Source organism: Sceloporus undulatus, chromosome 5 (genome assembly GCF_019175285.1).
Source record: "Sceloporus undulatus isolate JIND9_A2432 ecotype Alabama chromosome 5, SceUnd_v1.1, whole genome shotgun sequence".
Classification (NCBI taxonomy): Eukaryota; Metazoa; Chordata; class Lepidosauria; order Squamata; family Phrynosomatidae; genus Sceloporus; species Sceloporus undulatus.
The window spans coordinates 87,558,369-87,581,828 of NC_056526.1; the positions used below are offsets into that span (position 1 = coordinate 87,558,369).

At 39.0% G+C, this 23,460-nt stretch overlaps 1 protein-coding gene across 1 annotated transcript in view; it reads right to left on the reverse strand.

Annotated features, from left to right (window-relative positions):
* Positions 1-23,460, reverse strand: part of CACNA2D1 (calcium voltage-gated channel auxiliary subunit alpha2delta 1) — a 577,268-nt gene that overhangs the window by 85,914 nt on the left and 467,894 nt on the right. The window contains 5 exon segments of the mRNA XM_042466637.1: positions 11,808-11,905; positions 13,925-13,985; positions 17,384-17,460; positions 20,212-20,273; positions 23,000-23,071. Of these exon segments, the coding sequence (XP_042322571.1) occupies positions 11,808-11,905; positions 13,925-13,985; positions 17,384-17,460; positions 20,212-20,273; positions 23,000-23,071 (370 nt within the window).

Sequence of the window (23,460 nt, forward strand, 5' to 3'; positions counted from 1 at the left end):
TTCAGAATTACAGCTCATAAAAGCTGTCACTATTGTTCCCCCCCCCCCCCCCCCCCCCCCCCCCCCCCCCCCCCCCTTCCCCCCCCCCCCCCCCCCCCCCCCCCCCCCCCCCCCCCCCCTAGATCAAATGCCCATAATTTAGCATTCCCAATCCTCATGGCCACTTCTGGAAGCAACATCCACAATGGGAACAATACTTTGGAGTTAGACATCTCTCCAGGCTGTCATATTTTGGACATGAACTGAGACAATTGGTGGCTCCCATTTTGGGAGACAGAGATCGAATATAAGTGGCAATCAATATACAATCAAATAAATAAATCCATAATACTGAAAAGATGATTTTTTTCTTTTTTTTTTAATACATGGGCCAAAGTGGAAGGCATAGCAAAAACATATTCTACATTAACAAGCGGATTGCTCAGTCTATCAAGACAAGCCATGGCCTGGTTGTTATAAGAACCTAAGCAGGGCCATTGAATTGTACTGGGGCTCTTGGAAGGTTGTCTCATTCCCATAAGGGAATCATGAATCAACAGCGATTTGATGCAAAATTACAACAAGGATGTGTCATGAATGGGGATTTGAAGCCCTGGTCTCTCCCAAGTCGTCAGTCCAAAGCCACCAAACCAGTACACCCATTCTGGCAAAGACACCACACTGTGTTGTTTGTATACACACATACTTGCACATTGTAATTGATTGGGCAAATGTTTTGTGCTGTCTGCTTTTTTGTACTTAGGTATATTATTTGAGTATAGTCCCCCTAAGTCTGTCCAAACGAATTTAGCTTTCAAATATACAACAATGAACTTGGTAAATTGGGCTGCTTGGATAAAACCCAGCTGGGTGAGCCATCTAAGCAGCTGTATCTTCTTTCTAAAAAAACCTCGTGTCAGGCAATAATAAACTTGTTGTAAAATATAGAATTCATATATGCCAAAAGCAATTGATTTGTCATATTTGATTGTCGTCTAATGACTACATCCGAGACTCAATATCCTGTTCACTACTCAAAACTACATTGTTTTCTAAAGATTCTGTTTAATAAAAACACCCAGCAAAGCATTATTTTGGCCCTCTAGTGGTTGATACATGATTAGTCTGTTAATTTTTTCCTTTAACAGTAATACCAGAAACTGTGAGGCCTTTAATTTCATAGAAAGGAACTAATGAAAACCTCATTTCGGAGTATTCCTTGCTTTAAGAAAACCCTATGGAAATTAATTGGGTACCATCATATGTTGACAGGAGACTTGAATTGCTCTGTGCTCCTGCTCTCACACACACATATGATACACAATGGCTTCTTTGCCAAAAACTATCCTTTAAACAGGTGCTGGTTTTTCTGTTTTTTATAAGTTGGAACAGAAACTCATCTGTGTTAGGAAAGAGAAGTCCTAGGCTTGTTACAAATAATTTGTTCTGCTTCTGCACATCTTTGCACTCTCTTTTTAGAGATTAGCAAGGACAATTTGAAAAATTGTTTTGAAAAAATATGTTGGGAAATGTCTGGTGAGCACGAATCTTAGAAGAAGAATTGTTGCACTGTGAGACTTCACACAGATTCACGTGTGGGTTGTTTATACAGAAAAACCCCACCTTTCTCCAGGCCAGGAAAACATTGTCCTCCTTAGTGAAATCCAATATGTATGCACAGAACAAAATAGTTTATTACTATTCTATACAGAAAAATGCTGCTTTTCATTCCCACCCACCAAACCCCCCACCCCCCCCCCAAGCAACAAGCAAAAGCAAACAACCAGCCCCCAGTTTACAAACAGTTTTCTGTCAGAAAACAGTATAAATGCTGTCAATGTTAATTTTTGTACCAGAATAAGTGTGCAAAGTGGCAGATCTAGTCCTTTCAACAAACTGCACAATTTTTTGACAGCCTTTCACACAGCAGGAAAAAATGTGCTAAATTACTCATCAATCCGCTTTTCACAAAATGAAATTAGTGACAGAATTACATTCCCAACCCCCAGCAAACATTCACAGAGGCCAAAGTTGATGAATACAGGTGTATATTTGTGTTTCCAAATACATATTTTTGCATATGAACAGTCCCTGGTGTCTAGGTGAATGATAGCAACTTGGTATATAAAATAGACTGCCCATGATGTACATTTGGAATCAATTCACAGTCTGAGTAGAGGTGGGGGGGGATCTCACATCTAAATTTTTGAGGTAAGGTGTCCCCGCATGATGAACCTACCCAGGACACTCAATGTACCCTTTAAATCTTGGACAATAGTTTATCTATATTTACTGAAGACCACTGAGAATATTTAATGGCACAAACCCCAGGGGGGTTTCATTTAGGATGAATATGCGGAAAGCAAACACCATAAAATAGTAGATGGGCTGCTTCTAATGGCTTTTTTAACTAACAAAGCTACAAGGCGATTTTACAAAGCATAAATGTTTTACTGCTATACTGTGTGTACTAACTTGTTGGCAGCAGGCCAATGCAGATTGTACAACAGAACAAAAGGACACTCACATATATTTCCGTAACTGCCTCCTAAATTAGATTGAAGGCATGACAATGCTGCGCATCATTACCATCTAAGATTTCTTGGCTCATTGTGAGAAGGAAAAAAATTGTAATGTAATCCCTTCATTTTAGGATCAAATTAATATGTTCAGAAAGAAATGGAGAAGATATTATTGGCCAAAAATAGTAATGCTGTTCTCTTTTCCAATGCAACACTCACCCCTCTTCCCGACCCCTGTGATGGTGCAAGTATGTTTTCATCATAATGTTGGCCAAGAAGAAGGTAATTTCTGCTCTATTTTGTATTGCCATAAAAATGTCTAAACCCTTTTCCGGTTAATGACTTTTTAAAATTTCAATTGGTAGGTAATGTATTGTGGCCAATACCATGAGGCTGCGTTATGGTTCCCCTGCCTGCTAAACCTTATTATTCAGGGTTATTGCATATATAACTTATGAACATTTCTTCGAAATGTCAATAAGGGACCCAGATGGACCAATGCATTGTAGGGTAGCAGCATGACAGAAGAGCATGCAAAATGCCTTTGGGAGCAAGGTTGATTAGCAAAACTGGGAAGGACAAAGGATTTTTAAATACATGATAATAAAATTGAACATTAACAATGATAGCCTAGAATATAACTGCCAAACCAGGGAAGGTTACACCTTTCAGAAAAGTGCAGCATTGAACCTTCCTACATGTATTTACAAGAGTTGCCAAAGTGCAACACTGTATGTCTCCCTCTTTTTATGGCTGGATATGCATTCCTCAGTGGGCTAAGAACTTTTATTTATGACGGCTAATTAAGTTCAGGAATCAGTCACTGATGCCAAGATGATGCTTGGCTTGCTGTGTGGTCTTGGTACTTAACTCCAGAGGGCTTAATTCTTGTTGCCAAGTGTTTCGCAATGTTTCCTCCCCTGATGAGAGCTTGTTTTTCACACCCTGGTCTCTGCCCTGACAGCCTTTGCCCTGGATGAGGTGGGCTGTTTTGAATAATAATAATAGGATTTAAAAATAGTCAATTCTTGAGTCTTGTGGAAATAAGCCTGTCATACATGAGAAAGATAAGACTGCCAATCACCAAAGGAAAAAAAACAAGAGTCTGTTGGGGAAAATCCTGGTTCACCCTACGAATTGTTACAACCAGTAATCTTGTTTCCTTCATGTATAGGATTTGAATCTATCAAGCACAGAAGAAAATGACATCTTGTTATCCACAGTGTGTGTCATGGAAGCCACAACATTATAAAGTGCTTGGGATTTTTGGCCCTTTTAGCAATTTCCACGATGTTATCTTTCCTGGTATAGAACACATTCCAGTAATGTTATACATATCATGTGCATAGCAATGAGGATAGTGATACTTAAATTATTTAGGTGTGTTGGTCCAACGAATGAGAAATGCAGAAAAAGCATCTGTACCTGTCCATCGGGTTAAATGTTTGCAAACAAGCTTCTGAGCTGTATTGAGTGTTGTGGAGTTGTCATCTAAAGGGTGCAATCAAATGGGACCTGTAACAAAAAGGCATAAATTGGTGGTTTATAATAGGCTGCCATAATTGATGTTGATAGTTATACAATAAACTCGGGTCTTTGATATTCATAGGAAGATGCTATAAGAAGAACTGTAACAACTTGTACAGTCCAAGTTTTCAGTACTGCCCGGTTTTCACTATTTTCACAGTGTTGCACAAAGGGGCACACAGATCCTACTTATAGAATAATGTTGTGAGGATCTCCATGTAAGTATGCTGGTGGACTCTAAGGCGAGTTATAGACCGCATTTGGCGTCCCTCAGACGTCCCATTTTAAAAAAGGGGCGTCCTACTTCTAGACGCCCCTTTCCCTATCAGGGCTCAGTCCGTGACAAATGGCAGCGCCCGTTCCACACGGCCGCCACGATGTTTACATCTTGGACGCATAGCATCCAGATGGGTCGCGGCGGTTATGACGTCGCGGGTGCGCCATGGCGCTCGCTACGTGACCATAACAGCGCCGCAGGAAGAGCTCCATTTGGGAGTCTCTTTTTTGCTCCGCGAGGGAGTCGCACGATTTGTATGCTGCGACTCCTCGCAGAGCAAAGAGCAGCGCCGGCAAGACCGCCGCAAAGTGACGGTTTGTAATGCCACTATGTTCCCATCAACTTCAGTAACATATCAGCCATCCTCTTGTCCCAAGGAGTTTTAACTCTGATCTGGATGTAAAAGAGAGGAAGCAAGAAGGTAACATGTTGAATCCCAACGGATTCCAAATTTACTGGGCATCATTATTTATGAGAGACAAAAGAAATGAGACCTGTAAATTTACAAGATGAAAAATAAACTAGATAACAATAAATGAAACTTTACAATTGCATCAGTTAAGATAATACTGAACAAACGCATTATAAAAGATGTTATTCCTGGTGTCTGTTAGATATCACTAGATACTAACAACATGTGGGCCCTCTATGCTGCTAATAGCTTTTGACAATTTAATAAAGTATCTGGTGGTATTAGTTATAAGTAGTTATGAAGTCTAAATATTTTACAGATGAAGAAGTGAGATAGGAAGAGAGGGGATATCTTGTGGAATTTTCATAATATACTCTTCCTGCCTGTAAAGTGACAACAGTCACTTTAGATAAGGCACTATGCAGTGCCACTCCTCTCATTTCTGGAATTTTCTAGAAGTTTTCAAATATCTTGAATGCACAATTCAATATGTATACCATTGGATGGAGGCGAACTGAATGGAATCAAAAGGTTGCGATTTCTATTCTGAGTGAAATGTTAGTTTATGTTTATATACTTTGATTTGTATGCTTAGAATATTTTCAAATGTTTTTTTCTACCCGATGTTATTCCAATGTTTTTTTGTGTTTTATGATTTTTTAGTATTGTGGGTTCTGTTTTTTTGAAAAATTTATTTTATAAGATATTGGATGAGATTCTCTATCAGAATTAAAGTTCCGCACAGGTAGAACTACAATATGTTTTCTTTCTCTCTGCCTGCAAAATTCATGTTTTAGCTGCTGCAGCCCACATCCCTGAAATAGGACAGAGACCCACACAAGGTTACCTCTTGAAACTGACCCTACAGTGGGAACAAAACCACTATGTCAACTGGGCCTTTGGTATCCAACTTGCAGATGAACTCAACAAGATGCCAAGATGACAAGGTAAGAATCTGCTATACAGTCAGATCAAGTAGGGTCAGTGGTCCTCCATTTTTGTTCTGACAAGTTAGGGTTTTCAAAGCTCAAAGGTTCTCAGTACCAACTTGAGTCAAAACCTATACTGGATAATCCATTTCACCCCAACACAATTGCCAGTATTTTTGTTCATAGAATCATAGAATTGTAGAGTTGGAAGGGACCACAAGGGCCATCAAATCCAACCCCCGCCATGCAGGAACTCTCACCAAAGCATCCCACAACAGATGGCCATCAAGCCTCTGTTTAAAGACATCCAAGGAAGGAGACTCCATCTCTCTCTGAGGAGTGTGTTCCACCGTCATACAGCCCTTACTGTCAGAAGTCCTCCTAATGTTTAGGTGAATCTCTTTTCCTGTAATTTGCACCCATTATTCTGGGTTCACGTTGGTGTACCTTTAATTTGTTTCTGATTTATTAAGGTGAACGATGATGGTGTGTTTTTGTACAAGACGATTTCGAGGGTTTTTGCTATTGCTTTCCTCTGAAGCTGAGAAAGTGTGACAGGTCCTGGTCACTGAATGGGTTTCCATGGCCAAACGAGATCAGACACTTGGCACCTGAAGTCCTAGTCCAGTGCGCAAGCCACCACACCACTGGCTCCAATTGCCAACATAATTTGCAAGATTTCTCAAAAACGTAAATTGGAGATTGGGCACTAATTATTGTCAGGAGCTGGTGGAATCAAAGAAGGAAAGCGGAAGGTCTTGAAGCGTATGGTTGGGAATGAATATCATGAGAGCAGAAAGAAGACAGGGAATGATGCAGGCTGCTGAAGCCTTTCAACCTGTAAGAAGTATTATACAGACTTTGGATATTAGTGCACTGGCTTTTATTTTCAAACTAGACACAGGATGTAAACAACACAGGGATGATGATATCATACAGCTCCATTTCCAGGCATACTTTAAAAGGTTTGGGAAAATCTCAGGTTGGGTAAAGGATTAGTACTGCCCCAGTGACAGAGCTACGTGATAGAATCCATCCCTGTGTTTTTACATCTCACGCCAACACAGGAATAAAAGACAATGTGTAATCTCCTTTGTTGTTTTGCTTTTCATAACAAGTTTGTGTGTTGTGTGATATCAAGCCATTTCAGATTTATGGTGATCTAAGGCAACCCTATCAATAAATAGGTTTTGGTAAAAATAACAAGTTCCATTAGTATATCTGATCAATACCACACTACTATTTACATAATGGCTAAGAGGAACTGAGAAGAGAGGTTCACTAGGACAGAGCTTAGATCTTAATATTGGCTTTCCAAGACCTTTATTGGCATGTCACACTCTCTCAGCCTCAAGAAGGGAAAACAAAGTCTCTTTGAACAAATCTTGCCAAGAAAACCCTGTGATAGTGCACCGTAGGGTCACCATAGAAAATGAATTTAAAAACAAATGTTGTACGTGATTGTGTTCTCACATGCTTCATGGAATCTGGAACAATGTCATTAATTATTTTGCCTAATTTCCCATTCTTGTATCTCATATGTGTTTGGCTAATTCCCCTCCTGTGTACTCGATGTTTCATGAATCATAAACCACACCGTACATCGAAATGGTACTTGTGTGCTGGTTCGGTTCAATTTTTCTTTCATAATTATACTTTCATTAAGTGCCAAGATCTGTACTCAACTAGCTGGCTAATTAAACGTTTTGTATCTCAAAATAAATCACATTGTATATTTATAGTTGAGATTAGATATGCCTTCCTTCAACATATCTATCCTAGTGTTGGTGTATGTAAAGAATAGGGCTGAAAGTGTCCAGTGCAAATCTTATAAAAGTAGAACATTTTTGGAGACATTCTGTATTCTACTTATAATGAATTGATTAGATATTTAATCATGAGAACGCTTTGAGAGCAGAGTAGTAAAACAGAGCAATCATTGTGATAGCACAGTGAACTGGCTTCATTATTGGAGTGGAGTATATTATGTCCCAGTGAAAAGCCCTATGAGTAATGCCAAGTATCACCAGTAAAGTGGGTAAGAACTATTTAAAGCTTCTTCCAATATGAGAATATTGTTATGACGGAAGGTGAATGTGAAGATGGAAGTTAATTATGTAGTTAGCACTCACACCAGTATTGTGGTCCACAAGTTTAGGCAAAGCTTTACTAGAGTGGCATGACAGAAGCCATGCCAAATGAAATCCTGAATTGGGCTTTATTATGAGACCTTTTTTCTTCTCGTACAACCAAGGATGAGTTTTATTTCTCTTCTTTTTATAATTTTATTTTTACAATATATCATAGCATTCAAAATAGTCACTGTACTTAGTTTTTCAAATGTACATATTTACAATTGACTTCCCACGTATGTCCAGTTTGTATAATTTTTACCCTTAAATCTTATTGTTCAATTCTAATACAATTATTTTACCAATCCTTTTCTGTGTTAAATCATTAATTTATTTGTTTTGATCACTCTACCTATTAATACATTAGCATCTCAATAACCCTAAATTCCCTTTTTACCGTACGGTAGTATTGGGGCCCAGCCCTTTTCTACTTTATATACATTTAGTCCTTTTAATCATAAGGCTCCCTAGTAATTTAACTGAAGCTCAAACTCACTCAAATATTCACCTTAAAAAATAAAGTAATAATCCCTTGGCTGAATCCTTTTGTTAATCCAACTAGAGTAGAGCAAGGAATCAAAACAATGAATTGTTTCAATGGGACTATTCTGTGGGATAAAAGTAGGCCATTGTTTTCCTGATTCCTCCTCTCTCTCTCTCCTCTCTCTCTCTCTCTCTCTCTCTCAGATTTTAACCTAAGGTTATAGAATTAATGTAGCTTGAGGTGTCATGGCCCATCTTGTGGAATCCTGGATTTGTAATTTATTGGGCATCAGAGCTCTATGTCAGAGAAGGCTAACAAAATTACAAAACCAGAATTCCATAGTACCTTTGAGACTGAGGAAAAGAGATTGTAGCATGAGCTTTCGTTAGAATTAGTCTAGGTCCTCCACATCAATCTATGAAAGCCATGCTACAACTCTTTTTGCTCAGTTAAGCACATGGCTGGTAAAAGCAGCTGGTGGCTGCTCTGGCTGTGATCAGGCTGGGACTGCAGCAACTGCACACCCGCTCCCAAAGCGTCCCAAACCGGCACGCTAGGAGCCAGATTATATCTGTCCCTTTAACTCTGATCAAAAGGACTGGACATGGCACCGAAGAGGCTTCTGGCTGCTTTGGGGCATGACCCCACAGCATCCAGAAGCTGCTTATATGGCTGTGAGTTTTGAGCCTTGGTTTCAAACGTGCTACAAAATCCCTTTGTATTTTTTGAGTCTGAGAGAGTATAATTTGCCTAAGATCACCCAGTTGTTTCTGTAGATTCAAACCCTGGTCTTGCAGAGTCTAATTCTGCACTCAAACCACTGCACCACACTGCTCTATGCATAGTTTAAGAAGTATTCTAATTTCAGATCAATTCATCGGCAAGTCTAGGTTAATATTGTGGTGGTGGTGATGATATTTGGTATGCTTTGTTTTTAAAACTGTATTTTATCATTTTGTATATAATGAGAGGTTGATATGGGAAGGGGGAAGTCACCTTGAAAGAGGAGAAAGCTCATATTACTTGTTGTGGATAAGCCTTATCACGCAATCTACTTGGCATTTTCTCAAGCTCTTGATCCTGCCAAATAAAGTACATTGGTTCTGACAAATAGAGTTCAATTAATCTCCCCCCGATCTTCTCATATAGACACATTTTTTCTTTAGCTGAAGCACCACTACAAGAGAAATCCCAATGATGGTGGTTTTTATTCTCCACAACTCATTGCATCTTTGAAAGCAATTTAATATCAAAGTAACTGTATGGTCTGAAAGACCATGTTGCCATGCATGAAAATGTGAAATCAATGTAACATATTAATCTAATGGTTTGGAGTAGTGCAGGGTACACTAAAGAGGCACCCCTTATACATTTTGTTCCATACTTTTGATGGCATTCAATATCTTGAAATTTTTAAGGTAGTTTTAGCTTCTTGTTCAGCAATGTTACCTTGTTCTGAAAGAGCATGTGAAAACCTGATTTACTTTATGGAACAAGTCTTGAATTAATTAACTTTTTATTCCTGCCTTTCTCTCAATAATGGGACTCAAGGCAGCCAACAACACTTAAAAACATTACAGATTAAACCTATATAAACCTTCAGTAAAAGTATAAATATAGTATTTTTAAAAATATTAAGCAATTTATAAAATAAAAATCAAAAAAAAAACAGAATTCATTAAAATACACATTTGTTTGTTGAATGTGCCTTCAAGTAATTTCCGACTTATGTCACCCGAAAGATCATAGTGTTTTCTTGGCAGAATTTTCTTGGTAGATGGTTTGGGAAATGTAGTTAGTGCTGTACCAGAGCTCTCCACCAGAGAAGGCTAAAATCTTGCAAACTACACACCCAGAGTTGCATAACATGAGCTATGGCAGGTAAGTAGTGTCAAACAGCATAATTTCTGTGGTGCAGATGCAGCCTGAATGAGTGTGACTTGCCCAAGGTCACCCAAGTGGGATCGAACCCTGGTCTCCTAGTGCCCTAGTCCAATATTAAACCACTACATCACATTGGCTCACAAAAATAACTACATACAGACCTTAAAAACAGCATCACACAGCATAAAAGCCCAGTGCAGTCAGTTTCTAAAAGCCTCATAGCATAAAAATATTTTAACTTGCAGACAGAAGAGAGCAAGGATGAGGCTTTTCTGACTTCTCTAGTATTTAAGTACAACTTTCGGAGTGATCAGATCAAACTGATTATAATATGTTTCCACTAAGCTCTGCTGTAGCTCTGTTGGTTGGCCAGTGTTAAAACTTGGCGCTTTACAGAGCGCCCAAAAAGGTGCTCTGGCCGCACCCATGTTTGCTATGCGAGGGACGCAGTGAGATAGCAATAGCAAGTACATTGCTATACTGCTTATCAATGCACTTAAGCACTCCCTAAGCGGTTTACAAAGTGTAAGCTAATTGCCCCCAACAATCTGGGTACTCATTTTAGCAACCTCAGAAGGATGCAAGCCTGAGTCGAGCTTGAGCTTTTGCTGGTATTGAACTTGCAACCAATTCAGAAAATGGATGGCTGCTCTGGTGAGTGAGGGCAGTCACAAAACATCCATCTTATCAAAAGGGCACACTGATGAGATTAACTTTCTCCAAAATCCTGAAAACATGGCTCAGGCAACACTGAGCTTCAAAACTCAAAATCACAGCTTTGTCCCTGCAGTTCTCTTGTTCAGATAGTGCAATCAGCCCCAAGGCAATTGGACTCTCACACCTATAGTCCAAGAATACAAGATCTGTTCATCCAAATCATCCTCTTGCTCTTTCTTGCACCGTTTCCTCCACACACTCATACACACAACCCAAAATGTTCATCTTAGCCCACCTCCCTTGCTTTTTCCTCCCAGTTCATTGAGTCATCCCTATTTCTTCTCTTCTCACTTCCCACTTCACTTGAAAAGCAAATTTCAGACCACCAGATCATTTTGTATTGATTAAAACTATCAAACAAAAAGAAGAAAATGTAAATTAAGTACAACAATCCTGAACAGCAAATATACTTTGGCAAGTATATAAATACAAACCCAATAAACAGATATAGGCCCGTTACAGACCACTCAAAAGGGGCGGTCTCAGGCCGCTGCCGGTTGCAGCGTGGAGGAGCCGCAGCAGCCAAACCGCGCGACTCCTCTACTCTGCAAAAAAGGAGTGCGAAAATCGTGCTCCTTCCGGCAACCCGGAAGAGACGTTGCAAGTGCCAAAGCGCACACTCGCGACGTCTCTTCTGGGTTGGGACGTGCGGACGCAGAGCGTCCGCTATGTCAAGATGGCGGCGCCCATCTGTATAGGGCGCCACTATCTTGACGTATCGATTACGTGCGAGGAGCAAGGCGCATCCGGAAGCGCCGCCCCTCACGCGTAATCACGGTGCAAGGATGGCACCTCTTAGACCCGTCTGTAACGCGCCATAGTCATATCATTACATAAAACAGGATATTTAACTTTCCAAATAGTTCTTTAGAATTGTCTGATTCCCACTCTTAGCACTGTCATCGCCTCATAATGTGCCGTTTTATTGAAACAGCAATACTTACATGAAGTACTTTGTGGAGTATATCTATCAATATATTCACTAAAATTCAGAAGAAATGCTGTGTTGTTGTCAGTTATTTTCACAGGACCACAGTACTCTCTAGGAGGAAAAGAACAGTTTTTAAAACTGGGCTTAAAACACTTTATAAAACAAAAGCACTGACTAGGTATCTGACTGAGCTCTAATCTACACTGCAGAAATAGTGCAATTTGAAACTGCTTTAACAGCCATGATTGAATGCTAAGGAATTCTGGGGGCTTTATAGTTTGTGAGCTATTTAGTTTTCTGTCATACAGCTCTGGTGCCACAACAAACTACTACTCCCAGGATTCCATAGGATTGTTTAAAAGTGGTGTCAAATGGGATGATTTCTGCAGTGCAGATTAGACCTGAGTCTAAGCATATTCTTACATGAAATAAACATTTATTTGGCATACTTTTCCTTTCCTAGCATGTGTCCAACCCAGAAGTAGTTGCCTGGGGTTTGCCTGGTACCCCTTTTCTCTCACAAGACAGACTGAATGGCAAAATTCTATGAAGTGTGAAGTATCAAAATGATATATGCATGGACAGAGTATTTTTATTCTGATCAGTTTTGACAAGGGACCCTATTAGGAAACTAGCTTCCTAAGAGCCACAATATATTGCCACAGTAATGGACAGGGCCACCATATTTAAATTCAAAAGCACCACTTACGTGATACATAACTAATTAAATGTATCCAGTCAAACATATTTCCATATATATCATCCTAAGAGTTATTGAGAGTTACTTTTACACATTGCACTGTGTTGGATTACAGGGGGTTACACTCTGAAATCTCAGGTTCGCAGCTTGGTTGTGCTCCTGGATTTGGGTCTGAGCCTGGGTGCCCAGGTCTTGGCTGTGGTCAGGAATGCATTTGCAAAGTTAAAACTAGTGCACCCACTGCGGCCATTCCTTGAGAAGTCGGATCTGGCTACAGTGACACATGCCTTGAGTACATCCCATCTCAACTACTGCAATAGAGTTTATGTGGGCCTGCCCTTGAAACTGCTGGGAAACTTTAGCAGGTGCAAAATGCTGTGCCCAGGCTGGTTGACTGGGGCTGGCTACAGAGATCATGTGGCACCCCTGTTGAAACAGCTCTTCTGTACCAAATGGCACGGCTTCCCAGCGGTGGGAAAAGAACCCACAAAAAGCAGGTTCTTTTAAAGCTACGGCGACGGTGTAACACATGTACCACTGGTGCACTTACATAACAATAGTGGCGCCCATGTGCGAGGGTTGTCTGGGGGGTGGAGCGCCCACACACCCTACAACCCTCGCAGGTGACAAGGGCATGACAATAGTGGCACCCTGTATACATGGGCGCCGCCATTGTTACGTAAGTGCACCAGTGGTACATGTGTTACGCCGTCGCCGTGGCTTTAAAAGAACCTGCTTTTTGGGGGTTCTTTTTCCGCTGCCGGGAAGCCGTGCCGTTTGGTTTCCCTCCAGTGGAAAAACAGGCACCGGCAGGTCACCCTTTTTGGGTGGTCTGTACGGCGCAACTGTTTTACAAACAAAACAAAAAAACCAAAGGTTTAGGAATAGCAGTTCACACATTATTTTGTAGGGATATAATTCCTTTCTAATTTCATTGTCAAAATAAAGAATCAGTAATTGTAGATGGGAAGGTCCTCAGTTTCATATAGTTCCGCCCAGTCTTCATCTAGAATTACTGATGTGCAATGTGTAATGGTTGATAAAAAAAAGTGCTTTGTACTGTATGCGTCTTTTACAGTGAACCCAAATTCTAATCCCAAACTATGTAAATGCTTAAATTTTACTTATGCACATGGCTTTTAAACAACCGCCACCATTTTTCTGGAGTATTATATTCTGTGCTGAAAATGCTGTATTTCTGTAGAGTAAATGAAAAGAAGAAGCTATGTCCAAATTTTGTGCAGATTAAGTTCTGTTAGTCCAAGATTTTCCTCATTAGGGTTTCATAGCACTGATTTCAATGGGAACTACATGAAACTAACAGACACTGGATATATCTTATGTCTGCATGTTTTTGTAATTGTCAGTACAATTAATAAAACTTCCTTATTTTTTTAAAAAAAATCTAGTAATATAGTGCTTATACCAACCTTGGCGCTAAAAATGTGTATCCAAATTCATCAAAGCGGTCTAGCTTCAGAGTTTCAGTAACTACAAAGATGAAAATCCAGTAGAGAGTAAATTAGAGTTGTATAGCTTAGCTCCTTTTCAAAAAGCAAAACCAATTGGGTAATACCCACATTCCTTTCAATGGATTTCAACATTAACTTTATTGGAGCTATTTCCCGAAGACTTGCCAAAACTACCAAATCACATTTATTAAGGCTAAAATAAAAACCATTGTAGCTACATGGTCACCTTTGTCCCCTCTCCTTCCTGCCCAAATTGTTATGCAATATAGAACTATTCTTTAAGCTTAGATTTGGATGTAAAAGAAACTCATGGTTTAAATTTTTGATTCTAGTGGTAATGAGGCCAGCATCAGATGGCAGAAAGTGAGTGGCTAGGTGGAAGATGCAAACATGACACTTTTCCCCAGCTGACCAAATCACATCAGTAATCATTATATCCAACATGTGATGCACCAAGAACTACACTTCCTAAATGTCACAAGACATGACGTTATGCAGGTAGTAAGAAGATAGTCCAGGAAGAACAGTTAAATTTTCCCACCCAAATTCCAATGGCAGTTTCCTTGGCTAATCAGTATTGCCAATACAAATCTCAGTTACAATTTGGCAACAGTTTTCTGAGAGTATCATTCAAGGTCCCAAGCCCGCTGGGGAAGATCCTATCCTACTACTACATTCATAGTACTATCACATTAGAAATGATATTTTTCTACTTATCATAACGTAAAAGCAACATAACATAAAACAATATAACAACTAGCACAAAATGAGCACATTATTGACGCAGCAAGCATAACCATTAACCAAAAAGTAACTTTTTTTTTACTTAGCATAAGATATTCTGAGTTGTTTAAGGCATATATATTTGGAAAAGAAATGAACGGCTTTATGAACCAGCAGCGGACTGGATCAAATAAACAAGAAGGAAAAAAACAACAACAATAAATTGAAAAGCATTAAAAAAAGAGAGAGACACCATAATATATGCGTGAGTTCTTTCTTTCTCCAGCTTTATAATACCTAACTGGTATGAAGCCCTGATATGAAGGATACAAAGGACAGCAACCAGAAGGAACAAGAATATAAGCGGAAAATATCAGCACTAGTAAACAGAGGGAAATTGAGCAACAAGAATATACTTGCCCTTTGGCACTGTGATAATCCATCAGAAAGAGGAGGCAGGGAAACAGAAAAAAACAGGGTAAAGAAAAGGGGTCACAAACCAATATTTTATTCAACCAGCTCCTTGAATAAAAATATTGTAGCATAAAGAGAGATCAGAGGTTCATTTTTTGTACAGCTGTACTCTGGAGAAAAGACAAAACATATTTGAAGACTTGAACATATGTCTTTTGTCTATTATTTCTTTAATGTACCTTCTATATACTGCAGCTATTTCAAGGGTCTGCATAAAGCAAGTATTGACTCAGGGGCTTCCTAACAAATTCAGCCCTTAAGCATTTGTCTTGCATTCCTATTTTACAGCTTGCTCCCAAGTTCAGAATAAGAAACAAATTATGCAACATGTCATGTCACTAAAAATAAATATCCGTTACATTGCTATAAAAACAACTTGTGATATAACTTTTTTAACTAGCAACACACTGGGCCAATTCATACACTATATGGGGCAGTAATTTGGGACATTTAACTTGCCTCTTGCGCAGTCTATTCATATCAGTAGTACATACCGTATATGCTCAAATATAAATCAAGAAATTTATGCCCAAAAATTGACCCTAAAATCTGGGGTCGACTTATATATGGGTCAACACAGTTGCCATGGGTTGAGATCGACTGGAGGACAGTTAACAACAACACTTGCTATGAATGAATGGCAAGTATTTGCAGGAAAACAGCAGGGAATTTTATTCTCCTTTGTCTCAGTGCCCAAATGGCCAAGACAGGTGTGTGCATTAAGATCCCTCTAAACCAACTGAACTATAGCAGAGATAAAATCTATGCATAACATAGCCTGGGACTCCAACACTACCACTCCTTCCTAGTCCTGTATGATTATTTTAACATCAGTTGCCTGATGGAGAAGCCATCGAAAGCTTTTATTATTTAGCATTTAACATTTTACATACCGCTTATCAGTGAACTCATCACTCCCTAAGCAGTTTACAACCTACAGTTGGCCCTTCTCTTACGGGGGGATCTGTTCTGGACCCCACTGTGTAAAGGAAATACCGCATAAACTCAAGCCCCATTAGAAACAATGGGGCTTGTTCCCGCGGTGCGCCCCAGGCGCGCCCCATTGTTTCTTCTGGGGCGCAGGGGAAGTCTTTCCGGTGTGGCTTCTAGTGTATGCTGGAAGCCATATTTAGCGTGCCCACGTATGATGCACTGTATAAACCAATTGCCCTCAACAGGCTGGGTACTCATTTTACTGATCTATAAAAGGATAGAAGGCTGTGTCAGCCTTGGGACCCTGGGATCCAACTCATAACCTTGTGGCTGTAGTACCAGCATTTAACCACTGCACCAGTGTCCCAGGGCACACAAAACCATTATGTGTTTTGGGCATTTTGGCTGGCCAATAAAAGTATCACTTCTTTGTGGATTTTGTTTCATTTTGCTGTATGGACAAAATGGCTACCCCTGAATATATATCCAATATCTTCAGCAATTAAGTTTATTTCTTTTGCTACCTCTCAGTTCAGTATATATTTGGTTATGTCTTAGCTCCACTGAGTGCTATTTTCTTTAAGATAAGGAGGAGGTTCCTTGAACTTTCAGAAAGTAGAGAAGAAAGAACCTTTCAGGCATACAGTCAACTAAATTCAGTTGATGATGATCACATTATATCATGCATCTTTGAGATTCTCTCTTCTCTTGTAATTGTGCTGGTATTTTTTCTCCTCTTCTTTCTTTCTCACTTTGGCAACAACCTCAAAGGAATCCGTATTACATTCACTCAGATCACATACATTGCTTCTACCATTCAAAAGCTACAACCCCCAATGAAGCAAACTTCATTTAACTTGGGGTGGTGTTGAATTGCTACTTAATTGTATTGAAAACTACTGTGCAGCTCTTTTTGACTTCAGACTATTTAACTTAGGTTTTACAGACTGATTATTCAAAACATTAGTTTCAGACCCTTAAAAAGACAGTAACAGAGGATACGTAAAGCAATGATTCTACGGGTACATAAACAAGGAGATGGGGAAGAATTAAAGGTTTTTCAGTGCAACTAGGGTAGCAGAACATATTCTACTTGCGCAGAATACTTTTTGTACCTTGCACATTCACAAAATGACTTAGAATCATTGTAGCAGAGTTGGAGTGTGTCATGGCAACAACTAGTGGATTTCACAAACTGTAGGACTTTTAAAAAAAGAATGCGAAAAAAGAACAATTCTACATACTGCACAATAACAATGCAGATCTGGAAAAAATTCTGTTACTTACATCTAGCCTGAAGTAGTGCTTCATTTAGGTTGGCTTTAATGTAGTAAAAACTGTAGGATGGTAATACCAAGGCCAGGCTGTAGAAGAAACATGTCAGTTATGAACAGTAAAAACAATGTCATAACTCAATATGATGGGTGGATTTAGCAACTGAACATTTTCCCCTATTTTGGGGAGAAACAGGATGCCCCTTTGTGCCACTGTCCAGAAGGCTTCAGAGCATGGGGTTTTGATACTGCACTCTCTGTAGCCGCCCAGAAGCTGGCTTCCAGCTGACCACACATGGACCAGCTTCTGGGCATCTTGGGGACATGACAACTACATGCCGCAAGCCCCTAACATACTGGCCACAAATCTGCTCCTTTTTAGCCAGCACCACGGCAGATTGGGGCCACAGCATGAGGCTGCCTTGGTCTCAATCCATCGTCATGTGAGGCAGCTTCATGCCGTCCCATCCGGGCCATCTATTTTCAGCCCTCAGACACTTAAAAGTCATCCACACACCCTAGTATTTCCAATTTCTATGTATGATTGTGAAGGCTAGAAGGCTGACAGTGAGAAAATCAACACATTTGAAATGTGATACTAGAGGAGACTTCTATGCATGCATCGTCTGCGAAAAAGACAAATCAATGGGTTATAGAGCATAGAAAGCAGGAGTTTTCACTAGAAGCTAAGTTGACTAAACTGATGTTATATACTTTGGATGCAATAGGAAAGAATATGACTCATTGGAAAAGATAGTATTGCTCCATAAAGTTGAAGGCAGCAGGAAAAAAAGAAGCCCACATTATAACTGGATTGACTCAATCAAGGAAACTAGGGCCTGTTACAGACTGCCAAAATAAAGCTGCTTTGGGTCTCTTTGGAGGTATGCTATTTAAATGATGCATGCATCCTAAGAATCCGGAAGCTGCACCAAAGCTGGACTCCAGTGCTTAGGAATGGAGTGTGGCTTTGGCGCGACCTCCAGACTCTTAGGACCCATGCATCATTTAAACAGCATACCTCCAAAGAGACCTGAAGCAGCTTTATTTTGGCAGTCTGTAACAGGCCTATGACTGTGACCATGAAAGACCTAACCAGAAATGTTGATGGCTTGGTCTTGCAGAGCACTCACGTTCATAGAGTCACCACAAATCATACTACATGGCACACAGCAACAACACATTATAATTTGTTGACAGTTAATGTGGTATCAAATTGCAATAATTGTACAGGCTTATTTTTATTGTTCACTCAGGCCTTGAAAATATTTTGTGAGCCCAGGACCATTTTTACTTTTTCTGTTGCATGTTGATAGCATATTTTCTATAGTTGGTAGATAATGGATGACCTGTTAGAGTAATTCAACAATATTTTCAGGTGCAAACAGCCCAGTGTGTATGCAGTTGGATTTTTGATATTTTACAAGGCTTTCAACTTTCATTATTCTGCCTCTTATTTAATATACATTTTGAATATTAATACTACTAAGAGTAAAAACTACAAAGAAGAAGGAGAGGGAAAAGGAGAAGACAAAAATTTCTTAGAAGCTCAAGCTTTCTGAAGAGATTTTTAAAGATGCTGGGGCTTATATGAGATTTCAAATCCTTCAAAGGTGCCACACATTTCATTTACACTACTGTGGCCTTCACTTTTCATTAATATTGAACATGAAGGCTTGATACTTATGCTTTCGAGTGAATGCCTGAAGAAATCAACATTAAAGACAAGCTGTAGAATACTAAATCACACACAACATCCTTTACCAATATAATTGCCATGTGAACTGCACAGAGTAGAATTCCTAATTATTTTGCAACAGCTTTCCGCCAATTCACCTCAAGGGAAATCAGTAGTGATTTCCCTGTCATTAACAGTTACTACTAAACAGAAACTACTAATTAAATCTATCATTTTATATATAAATGTTTCTACTGCAATATGGACAACATGGGATTTAGCCGATAAAAGAAAAAAAAAAACCTACTCAAAAAGAAATCAGACATGATTTTGAGCCCATATCTGTCACACAGAAGCAGAGTAATAAGACAGAAAGCCCCTGCTTATGATTCTGGAGGCATAATTTGAACCCAGGAAACCAGTTTGGCACTGATGAATTGATTTCAACAAAGATTGGCATTATTTTTTAAAGATTCAAAACTTGATGAAATTCAATGAAGATGATTATCAGAGAATATAAATAATCAGAAGTCTAATGGGAAGGAAATTCTGTCTTAATTAGGTGTTAGATATTATTATTATTATTATTATTATTATTATTATTATTACAGTTGCCCCTCCTAACTCACATCTGGGATCTGCGCTCTTGAATATCTGTGGAGTGGTGACCTCTGCTATTTCCAGGCTTGAATATGTGCGAGCCTCCATTTTCACATCATACAAAAGGTCCTCTGACTAATCTCTAGAAGCAGGGTCTTTATCCACACTGCAGAAATAAAGTAGTCTAACACCACTTTAACTGCCATTGGTCAATGTGATGGAATTTTGGGATTTGCAGTTTCATGAAATATTTGGCCTTCCCCGGCAGAGAGCTCTAGTGCCCCACCAAACTACAAATCCTGGGATTCCACAGCATTGAGCCATGCTTTAGTTCTGCATGGTGGCAGCAGTCAGAGACAGTCAGAGCAGAGGTTCTGATTATAACTTTAGCCAGTAAGCAGAGGACTTGTCATGGACTATCCAGGGACAAGTTGCAATTAAAGGTGTAAGCAACTTTTATATTCACTAAAGTAAATATAATGAAATTTAGTACTCTAAGGAAATAAGGACATTAAAAAAAACCTGTGGCAGCTGAAAGATATTTTTGAACTGTATTTTGTTACCTGTAATCAGTACCATTCACTGCCGTCCATGTGTATGTTCTGTTTCCTTTGTCAATGTAGCGCTGAAAAGACAGTGAGCAAGATGGTCAATTTTTCAAAACAAATTAATACACCCCCTAGATTCAACAATAAATATTCCATTATCATAGAATATATTTTCTCTTTCTGCATGAGACTCACAGTTCTTTTTGAAAAGAAGTTTCAAATGTGTAACGATAATTTATAGTCTATTAATTCTGCATAATAATTCAGTTCCCAAATTTGGAAAACTGCAAATTCAGTTTGATTTCTTTCTATAATAAGTTGCTTTTCCTCTCAAAGAAAAAAAATGGTAACATGAGTTTAATATATTTATTGTATGCAACTTAATATTACTGTAAATGTCAGGGATGGAAAATGTGCAGCTCTTCAGGTGTTGGATTCAAGCTTTCCTCAACTTTCATGATCTTTCACATTTTCAGAACTTTTCAGCAGGCACAAAAATGAAAGGATTGGGGGGGGGGGGAAGAAAAGTTTCCTCATATATTGGCTATTCTGTGTCTCAGTGGTAACAAGATGGAAACATTAGGCTCAGGGAAGAGAGGAGATGTTAAATTATCAATTTGCAGCTTGCTGGGATTCTTTCCATCAACCACAACTAGAGGGTTGGATGAAATGTAGAGAACTACATCTTACTTTTTATCAAAGCTGAAATACAACTTTGTTTGATGTGGCCTATCTACTTGAAAAGAAAAAAGAAAAAAAACCCTGATATACTGTTTGCAGCTCACCTCCAAATATATAGATTAATGGTATGCCAATGATTTCATTTTCCTTTTGAGTTACAGCAGAGGCCTAGAATAACATGGCAGTCTCAATCAGCCTTGATATATGTTATAGAGCTAGAGAACTCTGCTTTACATCTTGGAATGACTGCATGTCATTTATACTTAAAAGCCCACTGCAGTAGCTTAGGCTCCCTTTATTTATGACAAAAAAGTGTGCAGGTAGCCTTGTGCTATCTTTTATTATTTTATATTATGTTCACATGTAAATCCGATCTAAAGTTGCTCTGATGCTAGGGATGGGAGCAGAAAACAGCTAATTACATATCCTTTCTTATTAAAAAAACAGAAGTCACTCAGAGGCATAATTTGAATAGAATGAAAATATTTTGATCTGCATATCTAGGTCTAATGTAAGCATCAGAATATAGGGATCTACTTGACGTTGTATGGCTCTGGATGGTACTACATGGTTCTCAGTAGCTGAATTGTAGATAAATGTGCTACATGTTTAGAAACATATTAAAGAGAAATACATAATAAAAAAGCACCCTAAGAGCTTTATAAATCACAGACTAAGGCCAAAATGGAAAAGATTATGGGTAAAACTTATGAATATGTCATGGGTGGGGAATAACCCCTGCCTACTCTCTGCCTTCATCCTGCCCTTTGCTGTGGACATTTAGGAACTGGGCACCACACCAATATTCAATTTCATGCTGGCAATGAAGCATGGATTTCTTTATTCCTGCCTATGTGTACAGAGAAAGAAGCTTCACAAGTCATGTGCATCAACTGATGCATGAATGCAAGTACATTACAGGAGTGCAAAATTAAACTTTAAAAAAAAATTCTGTTCATTTACTACAGAATGAATAAATGAGAGGCCATACAATGGGAAATTTTAGATGGTCTCCTGACACTCTGTGGAAGTTTAATCAGAGTTAATGCATCCCAAAGGAGCAAGCTTATTCAGTTTTCATCATTTAAAACTATAACTCCTTGCTGGTTGTAGCATATTACAATTTTATGCCCAGAGACAAAGATTTATAGGAAGGTTTGCAACAAAATCTATAAACTGCTGCACTGCCATTACTAATAATCTCAAAGCACACAGGAACAGGTATCTTCAATCTATTTGTGCACAGTTTAATCATTAACAAAATTCAGGTTTTTAGGACTTCTATATATTTTTGAGACCCTCCCTAGAACACAACCTTCTACAGCAAGTTCTAAATATTCCAAGAAACAACAATGAGATATAAATGACTTGGTTTGATGTGAACTTTCTATCTAAACTCAGGAAAAACTTTATACTGTATGCAAATATATAGAGAAACAGTAGAACAAACATTGAGAAAATGGACAGAAAATGCAACCTTTCACATCACCAGCATTTTCTGCAATATGCACATGATCACAGGATGCTCTTTCAACTGCATTTCTGACATGCAGAGGACATCTTATAAGTGAAAGAAGTAATAGAGTGGCAGGGGGCCGGGAAGATCTGCCGTATCATAAACTTAAGGGCAATGGAACTCTTCCCAGTAAGAAATTAGATCTATGTTTTCCTTCTCCCTGCTAACAAGACAGAAAAATAATGCTTCTTTTACAGAAACTGAAGAATTAAAAAAGAAGAAAGGAATGGAATTCAACACAGTACTAATATAACACCACTTATTTAACAAGTATACTTTACAGATGTGCAAAAAGATAATATCAAGTCCAAAACAGGAATCCACAGTAGAAGACACTCTCTGTTTCAGAGACAGAGTTATCACAAATCTGTGGACATAATGTCAGAAGAGAACAGAAGGCGGGGGGGGGATGTCCCTCTTCTACTATTTGTGCAATTATGTACAAATGTCATATTCCAATTTCCAAGTCCGAATCCATGACTTCTCCACTCCAATAGCTTGCTGTCTGAAGACTATGAAGGATCCCATCATGTGTAACATACAGCCAAGTCCAGAATAGGTAACTAATTTATGTTGATCCCAGAAAACAAAGGCTCTTATTCTTACCTCATCCTGAGACTTCACCAGTGTTCTAAATGTCCGATATCCACTTTCCCCGTCTATCATTTTTTTCCGAATCTACAGTAAGAAAATTGTACAAAAATAAAGAAGTAAAATATAAAACTTCACTGAACTTCAAAACGGTTATTTCATGAACTATGTTAAAAATCAGAAATGCTTTTTCTGGGCTGCATCCACACTGGTGAAATAACCTGGCTCAAGTCTATGGAATTCTGGGAGTTGGAGTTTGTTGTGGGGCCCAGAGCAGAGCCTGGGCAGTTAAAGCGGTGCCAAACCGGGTTATCTGTCTAGTGTGGATGCAGCCCTGTTGTGTCAATGTGTTTAACTGAAAACACACAGACAAGGTATGTTAAACAAAATGGCTGGAAACCTGTTTATGAAGGTATAAACATTGTAATAACAGTACTACACAGCTGTCCACCCCCAACCTAACTCTCCTGAGCAGG